Source organism: Lissotriton helveticus, chromosome 1_1 (genome assembly GCF_964261635.1).
Source record: "Lissotriton helveticus chromosome 1_1, aLisHel1.1, whole genome shotgun sequence".
Taxonomy (NCBI): Eukaryota; Metazoa; Chordata; class Amphibia; order Caudata; family Salamandridae; genus Lissotriton; species Lissotriton helveticus.
The window spans coordinates 34,952,951-34,973,789 of record NC_136057.1 but is presented as its reverse complement, the minus strand read 5'-3'; the positions used below and the strand labels follow the sequence as shown (position 1 = coordinate 34,973,789).

The 20,839-nt window shown below is 43.8% G+C and overlaps 1 protein-coding gene across 1 annotated transcript in view; it reads left to right on the top strand.

The window, feature by feature from the left end:
• The first annotated feature begins 797 nt into the window (after positions 1 to 797).
• Positions 798 to 20,839, top strand: part of LOC144757626 (olfactory receptor 6Q1-like) — a 100,633-nt gene continuing 80,591 nt past the window's right edge. Inside the window, exon 1 of the mRNA XM_078646390.1 lies at positions 798 to 1,358. Within this exon, the coding sequence (XP_078502516.1) occupies positions 798 to 1,358 (561 nt within the window). The remainder of the gene's footprint in view (positions 1,359 to 20,839) is intronic.

Sequence of the window (20,839 nt, the reverse complement as noted above, 5' to 3'; positions counted from 1 at the left end):
CCATGCAATGGGATCTCCATGATGCATGGAGGACACGCAACCCAACAACACGAACATATTCCTACTGGTCAGGTGCGCATGCCCTACATGTGAGCTTAGACCGATACATGATCACCACTGATCTTCTCCCATTGGTCAAGGACACGCAATATATGAGCCGCACACACTCAAATCATAACCCCCACACGCTGGCGATCGCTTGGGAACTCCCCCACTCGCCTATCCCCAAATGGCGCCTTCAACCAGACCTCTAACTAGCCACGACCTTCCGCGATTCCCTACTCACACAGACGGCTCAATACTTTGAGCTCAATGCTGGCACGGCATCCTCCCCCCAGACCGGATGCGACGCGTTTAAAGTGGTGACTCGGGGACTCTGTCTGGGCACACAGGGGCGCATGCGGCGACAACTTGAAGATGATCTGATGCGACTAGAGACTGAGCTGCTAGATCATGAACACAATGCGGAGGGGGATGCAGGCAATCGCCTAACAGAGGCCACAGCGGAACATGGTCGCCTCTTGGAAGGCTTACGCAATATTAACTTCGCGGCACACTCTGCCCGCACGCATCAACAGGGTGATAGGCCTGGCAAGCTGTTGACCTGGCTGATTGCACGGGAGGACCGCTCGACCCCCATTTCAGCAATACGGGCAGAGGGAGGTGAATTACTTTACACCCAGCGCCAAATACATGGGGCGTTCTCTGGTCACTACTCGGGGTTATATCGCTCCTAGCTGAGTATCCCACTGCCTAACATAGCCGAGTATCTATCACCCCTACAGTTGCCCGCCCTAATGGCTGCGCAACAAGATGACCTCGGAGCACCGCTAGACCCCGAGGAACTCCGCTACACCATTTTCAATCTCTCGAATGGCAAGTCTCCAGGACCGGATGGCTTGCCGGCCGAATTCTACAAGGCCGCCTCAGACATTCTTATTCCCCACCTGGTGAAAATGTACACTGCAGCCACGGACGACTTCTCCCTGCCCCCGACGCTTAATGAGGCTACCCTCATATCTCTGCTCAAACCTGACAGAGATAGCGAGCGGATGGGATCCTACCGCCCCCTAGCCCTCCTCAACACGGACTATAAAATCCTCGCCTCTACGCTTGCCCGACGACTGGCCCCCATAGTACCCACCCTGCTACATCACGACCAGAACGGGTTTGTACCAACACGCCACACGTCCCATAACATCCGCCGTCTATTCCGCATACAGGAGTACGCCACACGACAATGGCTACGCGCCGGGTGCCTGGTGCTGGACCTGGAGAAAGCATTTGACTCGGTGGAATGGCCTTACCTGCGAGCAGTCATGGACAAATTTGATTTGGGGGACGACTACGAGACTATGGTTGGCCTCTTGTACCACAGACCCACAGTCCGAGTCCGGACTGGTACGTTGCTTTCTGACCCTATTCGTGTGCAGAGGGGCACCAGACAGGGCTGCCCCCTGTCGCCCTTGCTGTTCTCCTTGGCTGTGGAACCCCTGGCTGCGATACTCAGGTCCCGAGGTACGGAGTGGGGTATACCGATGGCGGATGGCCTTCATGCGGTGTCATTATATGCAGATGATCTCCTTCTTTATATCAAGGATCTGAGTGATGTTCCGGCATCCCTTACTGACATTTTCTGCACATTTGAGGAAATGTCGGGTTTAAAAGTAAATTGGGCCAAATCAGGGGCCTATTCCTTTGACCCGGATACGCCCGAGAGTGATATACGCATCGGCGGTGAGAGACTACAATGGTATCCCACGACTTTCAGATACCTTGGGATTCGCATTTACCGTGACCCTGCGGATATATTGGAGGGGAACCTGATGCGAGCGATTGCCTCCATCCGATCACAAGTTTGGTTCTGGAAAACTCTACCGCTGAACGTTCCCAGCCGCGTAGCCCTGGCGAAAATGATAGTTTTGCCAAGGCTGCTGTACTACTTTGCCAATATTCCATCCTATGTCCCCAACCGGGTGTTCCGAGACCTTGAAGTCCTACTACGAGACCTGATTTGGAATAAAGGTCGGCCACGCATTGCGCTGACGAAACTATATATGCCTTCTGAAGCGGGAGGACTGGCTGTTCCCAACATGGAGCTGTATTACCTGGCGGCGCAAATGCAGTGGGTGTCGGGATGGCTAGGTGGTAAGAACTTGGGAGACACCGCCACGGACACCGCTGTCTGGTCCCAGTTGCAGATTCAAGTGCTGTTTCACCCACTGACCCGGACTACCCGCCCCTCGCAGCTGTATCTTGCGGTAGCGCGCAGATGTTTCCTGCGCTGCCTGCGCCTCACCCGAATGACAATACCATATGCCCCGATACTTCCCCTACTGGGCACCCCGACTGTGACGGGGGCATTGACGGCTGCACAGCTTGACAGCTGGATCACTGCGGGAGTGGAAACGCTAGGGGATCTGTACTCCGATGGCGCCCTCCTCCCTTTCGCCAATCTTGTGGAAGACACATTCTTCCCGGCTGGACAGTTCCCTCACCCACACGCTGACTGCCGCCTGGGGTGACATATCTGACGAGTTGCCCATACTTCATTTTATACAGTACCTTCATGTTATGAGTAATGGCACACACATAATCCACTGGCTAGCACAGGTTCTCCTTCTTCACATTCGTCCCGCCACCGTGCAACTGAGAGAGAAATGGGCGACGGACAGGGGGAGGGACTGGACAGATAAGGAGTGGGCGATGGTCCTGGTTGGTCCGGTTAATGTCCCACGTAACCCTCGCTTCAAAATTATACAACTCTACATACTACACCGTGCATACCTCACCCCAGACAAAATAAACAGATATTTTTTAGTCACAGACACTGCCTGCAGCCGCTGCTCCTTGGTGGGGGCGGACCTCCTCCATATGCTCTGGCTCTGTCCTGCCCTTCAGCACTACTGGGATGGGGTGACTGCACTGCTTACGCATTGCACTAAAGAACACGTGCCGAGGACTTGGGAGGCCTGCATACTGGGATTATACAAACGCACACAGCTGAATAAAGTCCAGGCCCGATACTGGGATCTCGGACTGATTACGGCCAAGCGACTGCTCACCAAGCGGTGGAAAGCCGACACACCTCCGCACATACGTCACTGGAGCCTATCGCTCATAAACTGGGCGCGAGCAGAGAGCACAGTCCTGCGGCGAGAAGAGACGGCGAGCCTTAGGAAATTCCCAATTGCACAGCAATGGGATGACATCCTCCAATCCTTTCAACAGAAATGTGTGGAACAGGGGATCACGTGAAGAGATATATGCTACCCCCCCCGTACCTCTCCCTGCATCTACACCTAGCTGCCTTCCCTACTCACATATAATTTTCCTTTTCCCCTCTCCCCGACGCCCACGCATCATTGCACCATCACACATGCCACACTGATCGTTACCTGCACGACTCCCACGTCAAGATCAACACACGCCACATGCCTGGCTGTTTCACAATGACGTATACATCGGCCCTCCCACGCTTACGTCCCCACACACCCAACTATTACCGGGAGTCCTGCCAAGGGCTACCTCACGAACCATACTATACTACCGCGCTTGACACGCCCTTATGGTGGTGATCCCCCCTTGCATGCTTTACATGCGGGCGGGCCGCACACCATACTCTCCTGCCTACCCGCCCACTTGGCCACTACCGACACCATGGCACCGCACTTCCTTCCCTGAACACATGGCTATATCTACCCACACTCCCCCTCCCTTTAAAGTATACTTCCCATGTTACTGTTTTGAAGTTTCTTGACGCACTGGTCCCACCTCCTTTTTGACCAGGCTCTTTGAAGTTGGCTACTGTACACACTACACCAAGGGGCCTTTGAGAGTAGCAGCCATAGCCGAGGTGATCCTACCTGAACACCAATACAAACATCAGACACTCTTATTGGGAATGATAAGCTGTCTAGATACTGGCTCACTGACACACCTAAGAAGTCGTGCAGCCTCATCCTCCGCTACCGTTGCCCCGCGCCCTCTTGGAGGGCAAGCTTAGCTGACACTTTTCCTCACGACCCACATGTGTTAGGGCGGGCCACTATCCGCTTGAAGGAGTTGATGAGTGCTAGCATAGCTCTAAATATACGGGTTCACATAAAAAAGAGAAAACCCTACAGGCCTATACATATACCTCTGTATTACTAAATGTTTGGATGATTGTGAAGTGCTGAAATGGAAAAATTTATGCCGCCGGACATCAGGGTTGTCGGCCTTGAGACTGTGTTCATCTACCATTCGTTATACAGTTAAAGATATACGCGGCTGGCCCGGATGGGTTGTAAGCTAAATGCTGTGTACCATGCACGTTGAATAATAAAGGTCTTAAAATATAACAACAACAAAAAAAAAGTTAGAGGAAGTCTGGTCCAACTCCAAAAGGATTGTGCAAATCGTGACAGCTGAAATAAATGTATCTCAACATTACTTTTCATGATATCTGGACACAACACTAGATTGCAGGAGTGTGTGAATATCTAATTAGACATCTTGCATGCGATCACATGTTGCTTTAAAAAAATACATTTTATACATATATAACCAGTAAAAGGTAAGTAGGATTTACATTTGTTTTCATAAATTCAAGGTGGACTCCTCTGCTGCATTCAAAACATTGGGCCTGTTGGGAAGATAGTGAAAAGTAACTTGTTATTACGTTGCATTGTTTAAAGGTGAATAGCTTTTTGAAATGAAAACTTTATATGTATTTACATGGTAAACATAATGATCTCTCAACACTTAGTGGAAAACGTGGTAATGACTCCATAACTTGGAAGGGTGCATAGCCAGCTTTCCAACATGGTGGACGTTACTCTAAAAAGAACCTTGCAAATGCCTCAGTTATCTGAGTCATACTGATATACAGCCTGTATCAGACAAATGTGAACTGCGTTCTAAAGACTCCAAGGACTTATATCTTTTAATTTTGATATTCTGCATTTACACTCATTAAGGGTACTTACCATTAACTTTTGCACGTATGTTGTTGAAGTATCTTGGTTGCAGACACCACAATACTTTTGAACAGACTCTAAATGTAAAAAAAGATGTACATTAGCACATCATAACAGCAATGCTAACAATTAAAAACTTAGTCTGCAATATATTATGCATGAGTCTAGGTGTTTTCAGATCCAGGATTAGAGACAGTTACACCTGTTGCAAACATATTCAAATGGCTTCAGTACAAACAAAATTGAAAATTCACAACTATAATGACAATATCTTACTGTACTTTGTTAAAAAGTAATGATATGTCTTTATCTATGAAATATCGTGTATGAAAAAACAAAATAAAGAAGAATCCAATGTTCAGGACAACACTAGAGTCTGAGACCTTATTTATCATTGAAATGTTAAAGTCAAACGTGATAACTCCATTAGGTTCATTGCAAGTTTCAGTCTATAATTGCACACAAATATTACATTAGTAAAAATTTGGGCAACTGGCTGCTAAGTTGGGTAGCATTCTGCAAACTGAAAACATAATAACAAATGTATATGTTGAGCAAAAGTCGTACCTGAATGTTAAAGCAATGATAGGTTTCAGAGCAGAGAATTTCAGGACACACATCGATGGGAAATTATTACTTAAAGATAAGTTACTGTAATAGGAATGAAAATATACTTATGTTTGGTGTTGAGAGACATCTTTTTGAGAGGAAGGCATCGATTACTTGCAAAAATATATGAAAGCACATGAGCTTGTAAAGAGGAACCAATATGCACATCATACGCTATTAGCCATAATATACACAATTTACATGTAGTAGAACGTGGTGTACCTGGTACAGGTCCTGAAAATGGAACAGGTCCTGAAGATGGAACAGGTCCTGAAGATGGAACAGGTGCTGGTGAATTATCACTGGTTATGCTTACTGCAAATTAATTTTGAAAAAGTAACATTTCTTAAAGAAAAACTAGTTTAACAACCTACCACAAACGTTTCTCATATAAAAAAGTATATGACAAATACCTTTCTTATATTAATGTACTTTGAAAAATATGCCCTGTGCAGAAAGTTTAAGCGAGGGATATGGAGTACAGTCTATACAAATACAGAGGTATGGCCTGTCAAATGGATGCAGTTTGAAAACATGACAGTTTAACAAAGGGCGCTCAGGCCCTGCAGTGATAGGCTTGATTTTTATATTTAGAGTTTCTTGTGTGGGTGGCACAATTACTGCTGTAGGCCGAGTAGTAGCATTTACATGAGCAGCCTTGGTATACATAGTATACATAACTATCAAGACTAACATTTTAATCATGGACAAACTATTACCAATACAGTTTAAAAAGGAAGCAATTACACTTAAAGAGTGATCATGAAGTGGTGAAGTGTCCAAAACATGTATTTTGGCGAAAGCATGTCATAAAACGATGTATGATACAGAGAAAAATGGTTAGGGAACGTAAACCAAATAAAGGGCCAATACAACACCGCAGTGCCAAGTTTACAAATCCAACAATGCTTATGAATGAAACATATGCCAGTCTGAGGAGGCAAACGTTTTGTACGCCAACTAGAGCACATAAAAAAATAAGTATAGGCCACGTGAGGAAGCAAGAAATGTTAAAGGTCAGCGGAGGATTAAAAGGGAGCAAATATGATGATTAGGAGAGCGTACGTAGGTTGAAACACAAAGCACATGGCGTAGCACAAAAATGCAACATATATATTTATGAAAGCACAATATATAAGAAAACAGGCCTTGGAAGGCCATGTGAGGCAGTAATAAATATTAACATGCATAGGAGGAAAAAAAAAAGCAAAACAGAGCTGGAAGGGGCACGTGACGCACAACAAATACCATCAAGTACGTAAAATTTATAAGAAAGGCATAGGAGGGCCCCATGATGCAGAAGGAATAGGATCATGCAAGTACGATCAATAAGAATAGAGGGCTGGGAAGGGCACGTGAGGCAGTAATAAATATTAAAAGTCATGGGAGAATAAGGAGGGAGGAAATACGTTGAACCACAAAGCACATACCGCACAAAAATAAAGCAAAGGAGAGCTGGGAGGGCCATATGACGTACAAAAAAATACCATCAAGCACGTACATTTTTTAAGAACAGACACGAAGCATGTGACATTTCAAAAATACGACCTAGAAATTCATGCACGCACAATTTATTAAAGAAAGGCCTAGGAGGGCCCCGTGATGCAGAAGGAAATAATAGGATCATGCAAGTACGTTCAATAAGAATACAGGGGTGGGAAGGCCACGTGACGCAGTAATAAAAATACCATCAGGAATGTAGAATTTTTAAGAACAGACACGAAAGCACGTGACACACTTCAAAAATAGGACTCAGAAATTCATGCACGGATAATTTATTAAAGAAAGGCCTAGGAGTGCCCGGTGACGCAAAAAGAAAAAAAATATAACGATAATTAAGAATAGAGACCTGGGAAGGCCACGTGAGGCAGTAATAAATATTAAAAGTCATGGACGAATTAGGAGGGAGCTAATACGATGAACCACAAAGCACGTACCCTTCAAAAATAAAGCAAAACAGAGCTAGGAGGTCCATGTGACGCAGAAACTAATACCATCAAGTACGTAAATTTTTTAAGAACAGACACAAAAGCACGTGACACTTCAAAAATACGACCTAGAAATTCATGCACGCACAATTTATTAAAGAAAGGCCTAGATGGGCCCCGTGACGCAGAAGGAATTAATAGGATCATGCAAGTACGTTCAATAAGAATGCAGGGCTGGGAGGGCCACATGAAGGAATAGGATCATGCAAGTACGATCAATAAGAATAGACGGCTGGGAAGGGTAAGTGAGGCAGTAATAAATATTAAAAGTCATGGGAGAATAAGGAGGGAGGAAATACGATGATCCACAAAGCACGTACTGCACAAAATTAAAGCAAGAGAGAGCTGGGAGGGCCCCGTGATACCGAAAAAAAATACCATCAAGCACGTAAAATTTTTAAGAACAGACACGAAACCATGTGACACTTCAAAAATACGACCTAGAAATTCATGCACACACAATTTATTAAAGAAAGGCCTAGGAGGGCCCCGTGACGCAGAAGGAATTAATAGGATCATGCAAGTACGATCAATAAGAATAGTGGGCTGCGGAGGCCACGTGATGCAGAAAAAAAAAAACATCAAGCATATAAAATTTTTAAGAACAGATACGAAAGCACGTGACACTTCAAAAATAGAACCCAGAAATTCATGCACGCATAATTTATTAAAGAAAGGCCTAGGAGTGCCCCGTGACGTAGAAAGAAAAAATATTACGATTATTAAGAATAGAGGCCTGGGAAGGCCACGTGAGGCAGTAATAAAAAAAAAAAAAAATAAAATAAATAAATAAAATAAATTACCCACTGCCTTCTGGCCGGACAGTACCTACATGAAAAAGGCTCGATAAAGGGCCATGAGTTTGAATCAGAATATGAAATTGAAGAGTAATTTATAACCCCAGCCAAAAAAGGCAGCAAGTAAGTGTGTGTACGTGTGCATGATGTCTTGATCGAGTAGAAGATGAATAAGGTGAAAAATAAGAAAGGCTGCAGATACGCAAACTACCCACTGCCTTGTCAGGGAAGTGGATCTTTGGATATCCTTCTCATTATACAGTCCGGGTGTCGGATTCCGCAGTGGGATGCTGAGAAATGGCTCCCACATCTGAGGAAGCAAAGCAAGTGCACTAAGTTCCCACTCTGGGCGGTAGTGCTGAAAAGTAACAACACCGGGCCCTTTCCAGGGCCACTACTTTGAATTAGAATAATAGTTGGCAAAGACAGTCAAGAAAGGCAGCAGGTAGGTGTGTTTCTGCTAGTGGATGTAGAATAAGGTGAAAATTAAGAAAGGTAGCAGACGTGCAAACTACCCACTGCCTTGTAAAGGAAGTGGGTGTTTGGTTTTCCAGTCCATTACACAGAATGTGCATTGGATTCCGCAGTGGGAGCCTGAGAAATGGGTATCACATCTATGCAAACAATGCAAGTGCACAAAGTACACACACTATGCGGTAGAAAGAACGCAAGTGTGCAAATTACTCACTGCCATTCACGGGTAGTAGTTATCAAGAATGCTCAATAGAGGGAGGAGCTACGTTAGCAACCAAGATGGCCGGGTAAGCTCCCGGCTCCGCCGACCTCCATCAGCAGCTCGAATATCCTGCCTTTAATCCTGGACTCACACCAGATTTCCGTGTTCATGAAGTTTTTCTGCTTCTAAAGGTGCAATCCCGAGTTTTCTACCTCTTCCGCAGACGAAGATACGCCGTGTTTCCATTATCGGCCTAACAACGTGTGGAAGCCGGGGCCTCGATTTCTAGTCTATCTGGATCGGAATTGATCAACATCGGCCGTGAGACCTGGACTGAGCCCGGTCACCCGAAGTGTGCCGCGAATTGTTGATTTTTGGTGACGATCCTGCGCACAGTCTACACCGAGGACGCACCAGCGTGCCACGCCGGCTGCCGTGGTGGGGGTCTGGTGCCCGGAGACCTTGCTACCCTCTCGGGGTCGACGGGCTGGGGCCCTCGCTACCGGCGACGGTGTGTTCTGCCAGACGAGGAGCGCCCATTGTTCGACATCGGATTTGCGTGGCCTGTTACCCCGGAGTAGCCGGCCTCCGGGGTTCAAGTCCTGCTCTATCGCCTATTGAGAGGGGATGGAGCAGACGGAAGGCACGCCATCGCTGCAGGCCGTCATGGCCGCCATTGGTGCGCTCCAATCGCACACCATCGCTGTGTTCCGGACACTGATTGTAAAAGTGGACGGTATCCTGGGACCGGAGGACGATTTTCCGTTAACTTTCCAGCTAGCTGTGGTACCAGCATTGTATTGCACATCTGAGATCGAGGTCCCCGTGCAGATCCCGGATTTAATAAGCCTTGGCGGTCCCCCATTAACAACAAGCCAGCCCGTGTTTATCGCCAGTGTCTCCTGCGCGAATCCGCCGCCGCCTAATACATCTATAGACGGTTTTCTGTGTGGTAACAAGTTTCTCAGTGACTGTTGGAGATATTCGTTGTTCCTGGACACCTTTCCTCGTTCGACTGGTGGATTTCGTGAACTTTTATCCTGTTTTCGATCCTTCTGCACTGACGTGAACTTTTATGAACGCTCTGCCTTTTCCATCAAGATGGCGGCTCGAGTGAAAAAGACTCTTATGAAAGATCGTACTGGCCAGGGCTGAGCTTGATCGCCTGGACCTGATACAAGAACTTTATACAATGCCGGGGTTGTGCCTATGATGTGACAGGAGTCGGGTGGTTATTGACTATACTCCCCCGACGTGTTTGTATATTTTGCTGGATATTGATTTTACTATGTTCCGGGGGGGTCGCTACTGGCGGGGGGTATGGGAGACCGGGAGTGTGTTTGCTTTTTCCTCCTCCATTTTCTCTCTTTTTCCCTTCTTTTAGGGTAGTTCTTGGGCGACAGGCACGCTGCTAGTGGGGTTAGGCCGTAGCCATTGCAGGGGTGCAGGGTGGGGGGTTCGGGGAGGGTTTTTTTATTTTGCCTTTGTTTTGTTCTATGGCCCTTTTCTCTTTCCTTTTTCCTTTTTACGAGAGGTGGGCTGTTTCTTCTCCATGGATCCTTTCTTGTCCGGGTGTCTACATTGGCTCTATCTATCCAATACCATTGAGGACGAGGTAGCGCGGGTGGGATTGCCTTTGATCGTACAATAGACTGTTTATTTCTCTTTCTCTTATATGCGAAATCGCAATAGGTCGTGTGTTCCTTACGACGGTTATTTGTAAGTATAATTCCCCCGCCTGTCCCTGATCTGCATTTTACTGTTTGACGCCTGATATCTGTAATGCCTCCTCTTGTCTTACTGTTAAAATAAAAAATATATATAAAAAATAAAAGAATGCTCAATAAAGGGCGTGCATTTTGAATTTGTATTAATTTTAGAATAATTGATAACCCTAGCCAAAAAAGGCAGCAGGTGTGCAAATTTCCCACTGCCTTTGGTCGGGGTAGTAGGTACAACAAAATGGTTCGATAAAGGGTTTGGATTTTGAATCAGAATATGAAATTCAAGAATAATTGATAACGCCAGCCAAGAAAGGCAGCAAGTGTGCAATTGTTTACTGCCTTCGGCTGGGGTAGTTGTTACAACAAAAAGACTCGATAAAGGGCCTGCACTTTGAATATGAAATAGAATAGTTCATAACCATAGCCAAGAAAGGCAGCAAGTAGGTGTGTGTATGTGTAGATGATGTGTTGGTTGAGTAAAAGATGAATACTGTTAACAAATAAGAAAGGCTGCAAGTGCGCAAGTTACCCACTGCCATTCATGGGTAGTAGTTACTGAGAAGGCTCAATAAAGGGCTATCACTTTTAATTTGTATTACAAGAAGAATAATTGATAACCCTAGTCAAGAAAGGCAGCAAGTGTGCAAATTTCCCATTGTCTTTGGCCGGGGTAGTAGCTACAACAAAAAAGCTAGATAAAGGGCCTTGACTTTAAATCAAAATATGAAATGCAAGCATAATTGATAACACCAGCCAAGAAAGGCAGCAGGTGTGCAAATTTCCCACTGCCTTTGGCCGGGGTAGTAGGTACAACAAAATGGTTCGATAAAGGGTTTCGATTTTGAATCAGAATATGAAATTCAAGAATAATTGATAACCCCAGCCAAGAAAGGCAGCAAATGTGCAATTTTTTACTGCCTTCGGCTGGGGTGATTGTTGCAACAAAAAGACTCGATAAAGGGCCTGCACTTTGAATATGAAATAGAATAGTTCATAACCATAGCCATGAAAGGCAGCAAGTAGGTGTGTGTATGTGTAGATGATGTGTTGATTGAGTAGAAGATGAATAATGTTAAAAAATAAGAAAGGCTGCAAGTGCGCATGTTACCCACTGCCATTCATGGGTAGTAGTTACTGAGAAGGCTCAATAAAGGGCTATCACTTTTAATTTGTATTACAAGAAAAATAATTGATAACCCTAGTCAAGAAAGGCAGCAAGTGTGCAAATTTCCCATTGTCTTTGGCCGGGGTAGTAGCTACAACAAAAAGGCTCGATAAAGGGCCTTGACTTTAAATGAGAATATGAAATGCAAGCATAATTGATAACACCAGCCAAGAAAGGCAGCAAGTGTGTACATTTCTTACTGCCTTTGGCTGGGGTAGTTGTTACAACAAAAAGGCTCAATAAAAGGCCTGTGCTTTGAATACGAATATGAAATAGAAGAATAGTTGATAACCATTGCCAAGAAAGGCAGTAAATAGGTGTGTGTACGTGTAGATGATGTGTTGATTGAGTGGAAGATGAATAATGTAAATAATAAGAAAGGCTGCAAAAGTGTGCAAATTACCCAGTGCGTTCAGCCGGGGTAGTTAATACAACAAAACGCTCAATAAAGGGCCTGCACTTTGAATCAGAATATGAAATTGAAGAATAGTTGATAACCCCAGCGAGGAAAGGCAGCAAGTGCGCAAATTACCCACTGCCTTCTGGCCGGGCAGTACCTACATGAAAAATAAGAAAGGCTGTAAAAGTGTTCAAATTACCCAGTGCCTTTAGCCGGGGAAGTAGTTACAACAAAAAGGCTGGCTAAAGGGCCATGAGTTTGAATCTGAATATGAAATTGAAGAGTAATTGATAACCCCAGCCAAAAAAGGCAGCAAGTAAGTGTGTGTACGTGTGCATGATGTCTTGATCGAGTAGAAGATGAATAAGGTGAAAAATAAGAAAGGCAGCAGATACGCAAACTACCCTCTGCCTTGTCAGAGAAGTAGATCTTTGGATATCCTTCTCATTATACAGACAGGGTGACAGATTCCACAGTGGGAGGCTGAGAAATGACTAGCACATTTAAGGAACCAAAGCAAGTGCACTACGTTCACACTCTGGGCGGTAGTGCTGAAAAATAACAACAGCGGGTCCTTTCCAGGGCCACTACTTTGAATTAGAATAATAGTTGGCAAAGATAGTCAAGAAAGGCAGCTGGTAGGTGTGTTTGTGCTAGTGGATGCAGAATGAGGTGAAAATGAAGAAAGGCAGCTGACGTGCAAACTACCCACTGCTTTGTAAAGGATGTGGGTGTTTGGTTTTCCAGTCCATTATACAGACAGTGCGTCGGAGTCCGCAGTGGGAGCCTGAGAAATGGGTATCACATCTAAGCAAATAATGCAAGGGCACAAAGTACACACACTGTGCGGTAGAAAGACGCAAGTGTGGAAATTACTCACTGACATTCATGGGTAGTAGTTACCAAGAAGGCTTAATAAAGGGCCTGCATTTTGAATTTGAATTACCACTACTTTTTAGACTACCATTGAACAATAATGTGTACAGGAGCGATATTGCTTGTTGACTTTCAAAGAGGAGGAAGATTTAAATTTATATTTCAACAGCTAAACAAAATAATTGCTCAATTTCAAAAAGTAAATTAAGTAGGAATGTTAGAGGAAGTCTGGTCCAACTCCAAAAGGATTGTGCAAATCGTGACAGCTGAAATAAATGTATCTCAACATTACTTTTCATGATATCTGGACACAACACTAGATTGCAGGAGTGTGCGAATATCTAATTAGACATCTTGCATGCGATCACATGTTGCTTTAAAAAATACATTTTATACATATAAAAAGGTAAGTAGGATTTACATGTATGTATGTATGTATTTATTTTTATAAAGCGCACATATCACCATTCGGTCTCACAGCGCTGACAGAGGGTTTGGAAGATGCAAGAAGAAGGGAAATTATGTAATTGCCTTGAATAGTAGGGTTTTAAGTTCTCTCCGGAAGATTTTATGATTCTGGTTAGATCTTAAGGCTGTAGGCAGGGAGTTCCATGCCGTAGGGCCAACCTTCGAGAAACTCCTATCTACATTTCGAACCGTTCGAACTCTTGGTATTTTTAGGAGATTTTTATTTGAGGAGCGCAGTGTCCTTTCCGGACAGTATCCCTGAAGTTTGGTATTTAGATATTTGGGGCCTTGTCCATTTATTGATTTATGCACTAGGCAACAGATCTTGAACCTAATGCGTTTTCTGACTGGGAGCCAGTGCAGTTTCTTCAGGCACGGGGCAGAGGGAGTGCGTGGGGGCAGGTCGAGAGACAGTCTGGCAGCTGCATTTTGGAGTGTCTGCAGTTTAGTTAATGCGCCTTCATTCGCATCAGCCAGAAGTGCATTGCCATAATCTAAGCGGCTGGTGATTAGGCCTTGTATCAGTGGTTTACAGTAAAGCAAGGGTAACCATTTGAATATTTTCCTCAGGCTTCTCATAAGACCTATGCAGGTGTGAACTACTTTGTCTATGTGGGGTGCCATGGCCAGCTTGTCGTCTAGGGTGAAACCCAAATTCCGAACAGTGCTTTTCGGAGGTGGACAGGGTCTGAGTTCCTGTGGCCACCACTCTTGAGACCAGATGGATTTGGCAGCGCCAAAAAGCATTATTTCGGATTTGCCTGCATTGAGCATCAGGAAATTGTTGGTCATCCAGCCCTTTATCTCCAGCATGCAATTCCTGAATCTCACTCTTGTCTCTAATGGCTCTGGGCCAAGGGTAATGAGGATTTGAGTATCGTCGGCGTACGACACTGTGTCGAAGCCGAAGTCCCTAATTATTTTGGCCAATGGTGATAAGTAAACGTTGAATAAGGTCGGGCTTAGAATTGAGCCCTGTGGCACTCCCTTATCGTTGTCGGTCGCCCTTGATGAAAAAGGTCCTGAATTGACCCTAGAGCTACGTCCTGCAAGATAGTTTTGTATCCAACCTAGGGCTTGGCCTTCGACACCTATCCCTGCCAGTCGCTTTAATAGGACTCCGTGGGATATGGTGTCGAAGGCCGCAGAGAGATCTAGCAGGATGAGGATAGCCGACTGTTTGGAGTCCAGTGCCAGTCGGACGTTGTCAACCACCTCAATCAGTGCAGTCTCTGTGCTATGGGAAGCTCTGAATCCTGACTGCGAGGAATCCAAAAGCATATGCTTTTCAAGGTATTTGACTAGCCTCGCGTTAATAATGGATTCCATTAATTTACCAAAAAGTGGTAATAGTGATATGGGGCGGTAATTTATCGGTTGCTTAGGGTCTGCGTTATTTTTCTTCCGAATTGGCCTCACAATGGCTTCTTTCAAGGAGTAGGGAAGGTGGCTCGTGTTAAGGACGCATTAAAAATAGATGTTAGTGTGGGAGCCAGGGCAGGAGCTAGTTTTGCTAAGATTTTGGTGGACGCTGGGTCTTTAGGAGATCCTGATTTAGCCTTTTTTAGTTTGTCAGCTACTTCGTCCTCAGAAATTGTTCCAAAGTCAGCTAAGTTGTGCTTTATGGAGTTTGCGGAAAAGTGGTCTGCATGGCATACTTCATTTGTTGTGCCTGTTTCTGTAGGGAATGATTCATGGATTATATTTATTTTATCTTTGAAATAGGTAGCTAATTTATCAGCCCAGTCCTGAGACTCCTGATCGGCCTTTTGGCAGGCAAGGGGGTTTGCGAAATCTTTTACGATAGCATAGAGTTCTTTCTGTGAATTTCCGGCTGCTTTGATTTTTTCCCCAAGATAGGTTTTTTGGGCAATGGCTATTTTGCTCATGTATTCTTTATGTGCAATTTTATATTGTATTTTGTCATTAGTGTTTTTTGATTTGCGCCATTGTCGTTCAGCTTTCCTAGTATGTTGTTGAGTGATTTTCAATTCATCATTGAACCATGGCGATTTCGTTTTCGGACAATTTATTTGGCGTTTAGGGGCTATGAGATCCAGAGTCTTACTGATTGCGGAATCAAAGTCTAGTACCGACTTATCTAGCTCTATGTCCTCACTTACTCTCGGGGGTGCAAAGGTTTTGGAGAACGCTTCTGGGTTAATCTTATTCCATGGGCGACTCAGCTTTTGTTCTTTAAGGTGAACCGGAGCGGGCTCACTGGTTTTGATAGTGAATTTGATTATTACATGGTCTGATCATAAGACAGGAATTAGTTGATTTATATGTGTTTCTAGAGAGTTGGTGCATACAATGTCTAGCGTGTGACCCGCTTTGTGTGTGGGGTCGGTTTCAAGAAGTCTTAGATCCAGGGACTCTATGCTGTTCATTAGTTCCATTGTGTAAGGGTCCTCGTTTTTTTCCATGTGGTGGTTCAGATCGCCTAACAGCAGGAAGTTTTTACAGGCTAATATATGGGGTGCCAAGATGTCAATAAGTTGGGTGGCAAAATTGGCTTTGGTTTCAGGGGGTCGGTAAATCAAGGCTCCTTTCCATGACTCCTTCCTATTGAGGGTGAGAGAGAAGATTAAGAACTCTCCCCAGGTGTCTAGATGAGTGGCGATGATGTTAATTTCAATCTCCGTTTTGTAAATTATCGCGGTCCCTCCCCCTCGTTTCCCGGTTCTATCAAGTCTGGCTATTTTGTAATCTGAGGGCAAAGCTGCCGCAATGTCCGGGCCTGATGTTTCCATTAGCCAGGTCTCGGTTATAAAGAAAAGATCCGGGGCTTCTTCATCCAGTATGTCCCAGATCTCCAGTGTATGCTTAGGGAGCGACCTCACGTTTCCATAGAGGCAGGACAGTAGTTTGCGTGTAGGTGGGGGGCCAGGTTTAGTAGGAGGCTCTACGTTTGTAAACTGGGTCGAGTTGAGGGACAGGAGCTCTGAACGAGTATAGGTAATCATTTTAGAATTTATAATTGTTTTTACCTGTTTGTAGACGACGGACTGTCGGGGGTTAGGAGAAAAGGATGGGCCTGTCGCCGGCCTGGCGCGGACAGGTGCAGACAGGCAGGGCTTGACTTTGGCGCGACTTAGGCGCGCTACCTGCGCGTCGCTGCGCGAGTCATCTCTACGCACTCCGCTATATGCCGGAGTGGGCGGGACTGCCTTCCGGGGAGTCTAGATCGCTGCCCGGTGTGGGCTACCGGAAGCGCTGTTGTGGGAGGAAGGACCCCGCCGTGCTAGCGGCACAAGCCGTGACGGATCGGGTGTCCAACAGGTAATCAGGGGCACAAATTCAATTTTAACACAATAAAGTTTCGATCGTTGTGGAAATGATTACAAAGGGTGCCTTCTTTAAAAACACGGCGCAGCACAGTTAAAATACAAGGTGCAAGCTGGCTTTTAAAATCAGTCAGTCTCGTTCTTTGCTACCAGTTCTAAAGTGCTCAGGTGCTCGCGTGCAAAATGCTGGCTTGTAAGTTTCAATATTCAATTTGTACAGTACATGCAAGTTTTAAAATTCATACAAGGTTTAAAAAATCGGGCGAGGCAAGAGCTGCCTAGCAATCAAGCAATCTCTTTACCATCTGTCTGGACATTTGTTTTCATAAATTCAAGGTGAACTCCTCTGCTGCATTCAAAACATTGGGCCTGTTTGAAAGATAGTGAAAAGTAACTTGTTATTAACGTTGCATTGTTTAAAGGTGAATTGCTTTTTGAAATGAAAACTTTATATGTATTTACATGGTAAACATAGTGATCTCTCAACACTTAGTGGAAAACGTGGTAATGATTACATAACTTGGAAGGTTGCATAGCCAGCTTACCAACCTGGTGGACGTAACTCTAAAAAGAACCTTTCAAATGCCTCAGTTATCTGAGTCATGCTGATATACAGCCTGTATCAGACAAATGTGAACTGGAGACTTAATGCGTTCTAAAGACTCCAAGGACTTATATCTTTTAATTTTGATATTCTGCATTTACACTCATTAAGGGTACTTACCATTAACTTTTGCACGTATGTTGTTGAAGTATCATGGTTGCAGACACCACAATACTTTTGAACAGACTCTAAATGTAAAAAAATATGTACATTAGCACATCATAACAGCAATGCTAACAATTAAAAACTTAGTTTGCAATATATTATGCATGAGTCTAGGTGTTTTCAGATCCAGGATTAGAGACAGTTACACCCGTTGCAAACATATTCAAATGGCTTCAGTACAAACAAAATTGAAAATTCACAACTCTAATGACAATATCTTACTGTACTTTGTTAAAAAGTAATGATATGTCTTTATCTATGAAAGATCGTGTATGAAAAAACAAAATAAAGAAGAATCCAATGTTCAGGACAACACTAGAGTGTGAAACCTTATTTATGATTGAAATGTTAAAGTCAAACGTGATAACTCCATTAGGTTCATTACAATTTTCAGTCTATAATTGCACAGAAATATTACATTAGTAAAAATTTGGGCAACTGGCTGCTAAGTTGGGTAGCATTCTGCAAACTGAAAACATAATAACAAATGAATATGTTGAGCAAAAGTCGTACCTGAATGTTAAAGCAATGATAGGTTTCAGAGCAGAGAATTTCAGTACACACATCGATGGGAAATTATTACTTAAAGATAAGTTACTGTAATAGGAATGAAAATATACTTATGTTTGGTGTTGAGAGACATCTTTTTGAGAGGAAGGCATCGATTACTTGTAAAAATATATGAAAGCACATGAGCTTGTAAAGAGGAACCAATATGCACATCATACGCTATTAGCCATAATATACACAATTTACATGTAGCAGAACGTGGTGTACCTGGTACAGGTCCTGAAAATGGAACAGGTCCTGAAGATGGAACAGGTCCTGAAGATGGAACAGGTGCTGGTGAATTATCACTGGTTATGCTTACTGCAAATTAATTTTGAAAAAGTAACATTTCTTAAAGAAAAACTAGTTTAACAACCTACCACAAACGTTTCTCATATAAAAAAGTATATGACAAATACCTTTCTTATATTAATGTACTTTGAAAAATATGCCCTGTGCAGAAAGTTTAAGCGAGGGATATGGAGTACAGTCTATACAAATAAAGAGGTATGGCCTGTCAAATGGATGCAGTTTGAAAACATGACAGTTTAACAAAGGGCGCTCAGGCCCTGCAGTGATAGGCTTGATTTTTATATTTAGAGTTTCTTGTGTGGGTGGCACAATTACTGCTGTAGGCCGAGTAGTAGCATTTACATGAGCAGCCTTGGTATACATAGTATACATAACTATCAAGACTAACATTTTAATCATGGACAAACTATTACCAATACAGTTTAAAAAGGAAGCAATTACACTTAAAGAGTGATCATGAAGTGGTGAAGTGTCCAAAACATGTATTTTGGCGAAAGCATGTCATAAAACGATGTATGATACAGAGAAAAATGGTTAGGGAACGTAAACCAAATAAAGGGCCAATACAACACCGCAGTGCCAAGTTTACAAATCCAACAATGCTTATGAATGAAACATATGCCAGTCTGAGGAGGCAAAAGTTTTGTACGCCAACTAGAGCACATAAAAAAATAAGTATAGGCCACGTGAGGAAGCAAGAAATGTTAAAGGTCAGCGGAGGATTAAAAGGGAGCAAATATGATGATTAGGAGAGCGTACGTAGGTTGAAACACAAAGCACATGGCGTAGCACAAAAATGCAACATATATATTTATGAAAGCACAATATATAAGAAAACAGGCCTTGGAAGGCCATGTGAGGCAGTAATAAATATTAACATGCATAGGAGGAAAAAAAAAAGCAAAGCAGAGCTGGAAGGGGCACGTGACGCACAACAAATACCATCAAGTACGTAAAATTTATAAGAAAGGCATAGGAGGGCCCCATGATGCAGAAGGAATAGGATCATGCAAGTACGATCAATAAGAATAGAGGGCTGGGAAGGTCACGTGAGGCAGTAATAAATATTAAAAGTCATGGGAGAATAAGGAGGGAGGAAATACGTTGAATCACAAAGCACATACCGCACAAAAATAAAGCAAAGGAGAGCTGGGAGGGCCATATGACGTACAAAAAAATACCATCAAGCACGTACATTTTTTAAGAACAGACACGAAGCATGTGACATTTCAAAAATACGACCTAGAAATTCATGCACGCACAATTTATTAAAGAAAGGCCTAGGAGGGCCCCGTGATGCAGAAGGAAATAATAGGATCATGCAAGTACGTTCAATAAGAATACAGGGGTGGGAAGGCCACGTGACGCAGTAAAAAAAATACCATCAGGAATGTAGAATTTTTAAGAACAGACACGAAAGCACGTGACACACTTCAAAAATAGGACTCAGAAATTCATGCACGGATAATTTATTAAAGAAAGGCCTAGGAGTGCCCGGTGACGCAAAAAGAAAAAAAATATAACGATAATTAAGAATAGAGACCTGGGAAGGCCACGTGAGGCAGTAATAAATATTAAAAGTCATGGACGAATTAGGAGGGAGCTAATACGATGAACCACAAAGCACGTACCCTTCAAAAATAAAGCAAAACAGAGCTAGGAGGTCCATGTGACGCAGAAACTAATACCATCAAGTACGTAAAATTTTTAAGAACAGACACAAAAGCACGTGACACTTCAAAAATACGACCTAGAAATTCATGCACGCACAATTTATTAAAGAAAGGCCTAGATGGGCCCCGTGACGCAGAAGGAATTAATAGGATCATGCAAGTACGTTCAATAAGAATGCAGGGCTGGGAGGGCCACATGAAGGAATAGGATCATGCAAGTACGATCAATAAGAATAGACGGCTGGGAAGGGTAAGTGAGGCAGTAATAAATATTAAAAGTCATGGGAGAATAAGGAGGGAGGAAATACGATGATCCACAAAGCACGTACTGCACAAAATTAAAGCAAGAGAGAGCTGGGAGGGCCCCGTGATACCGAAAAAAAATACCATCAAGCACGTAAAATTTTTAAGAACAGACACGAAACCATGTGACACTTCAAAAATACGACCTAGAAATTCATGCACACACAATTTATTAAAGAAAGGCCTAGGAGGGCCCCGTGACGCAGAAGGAATTAATAGGATCATGCAAGTACGATCAATAAGAATAGTGGGCTGCGGAGGCCACGTGATGCAGAAAAAAAA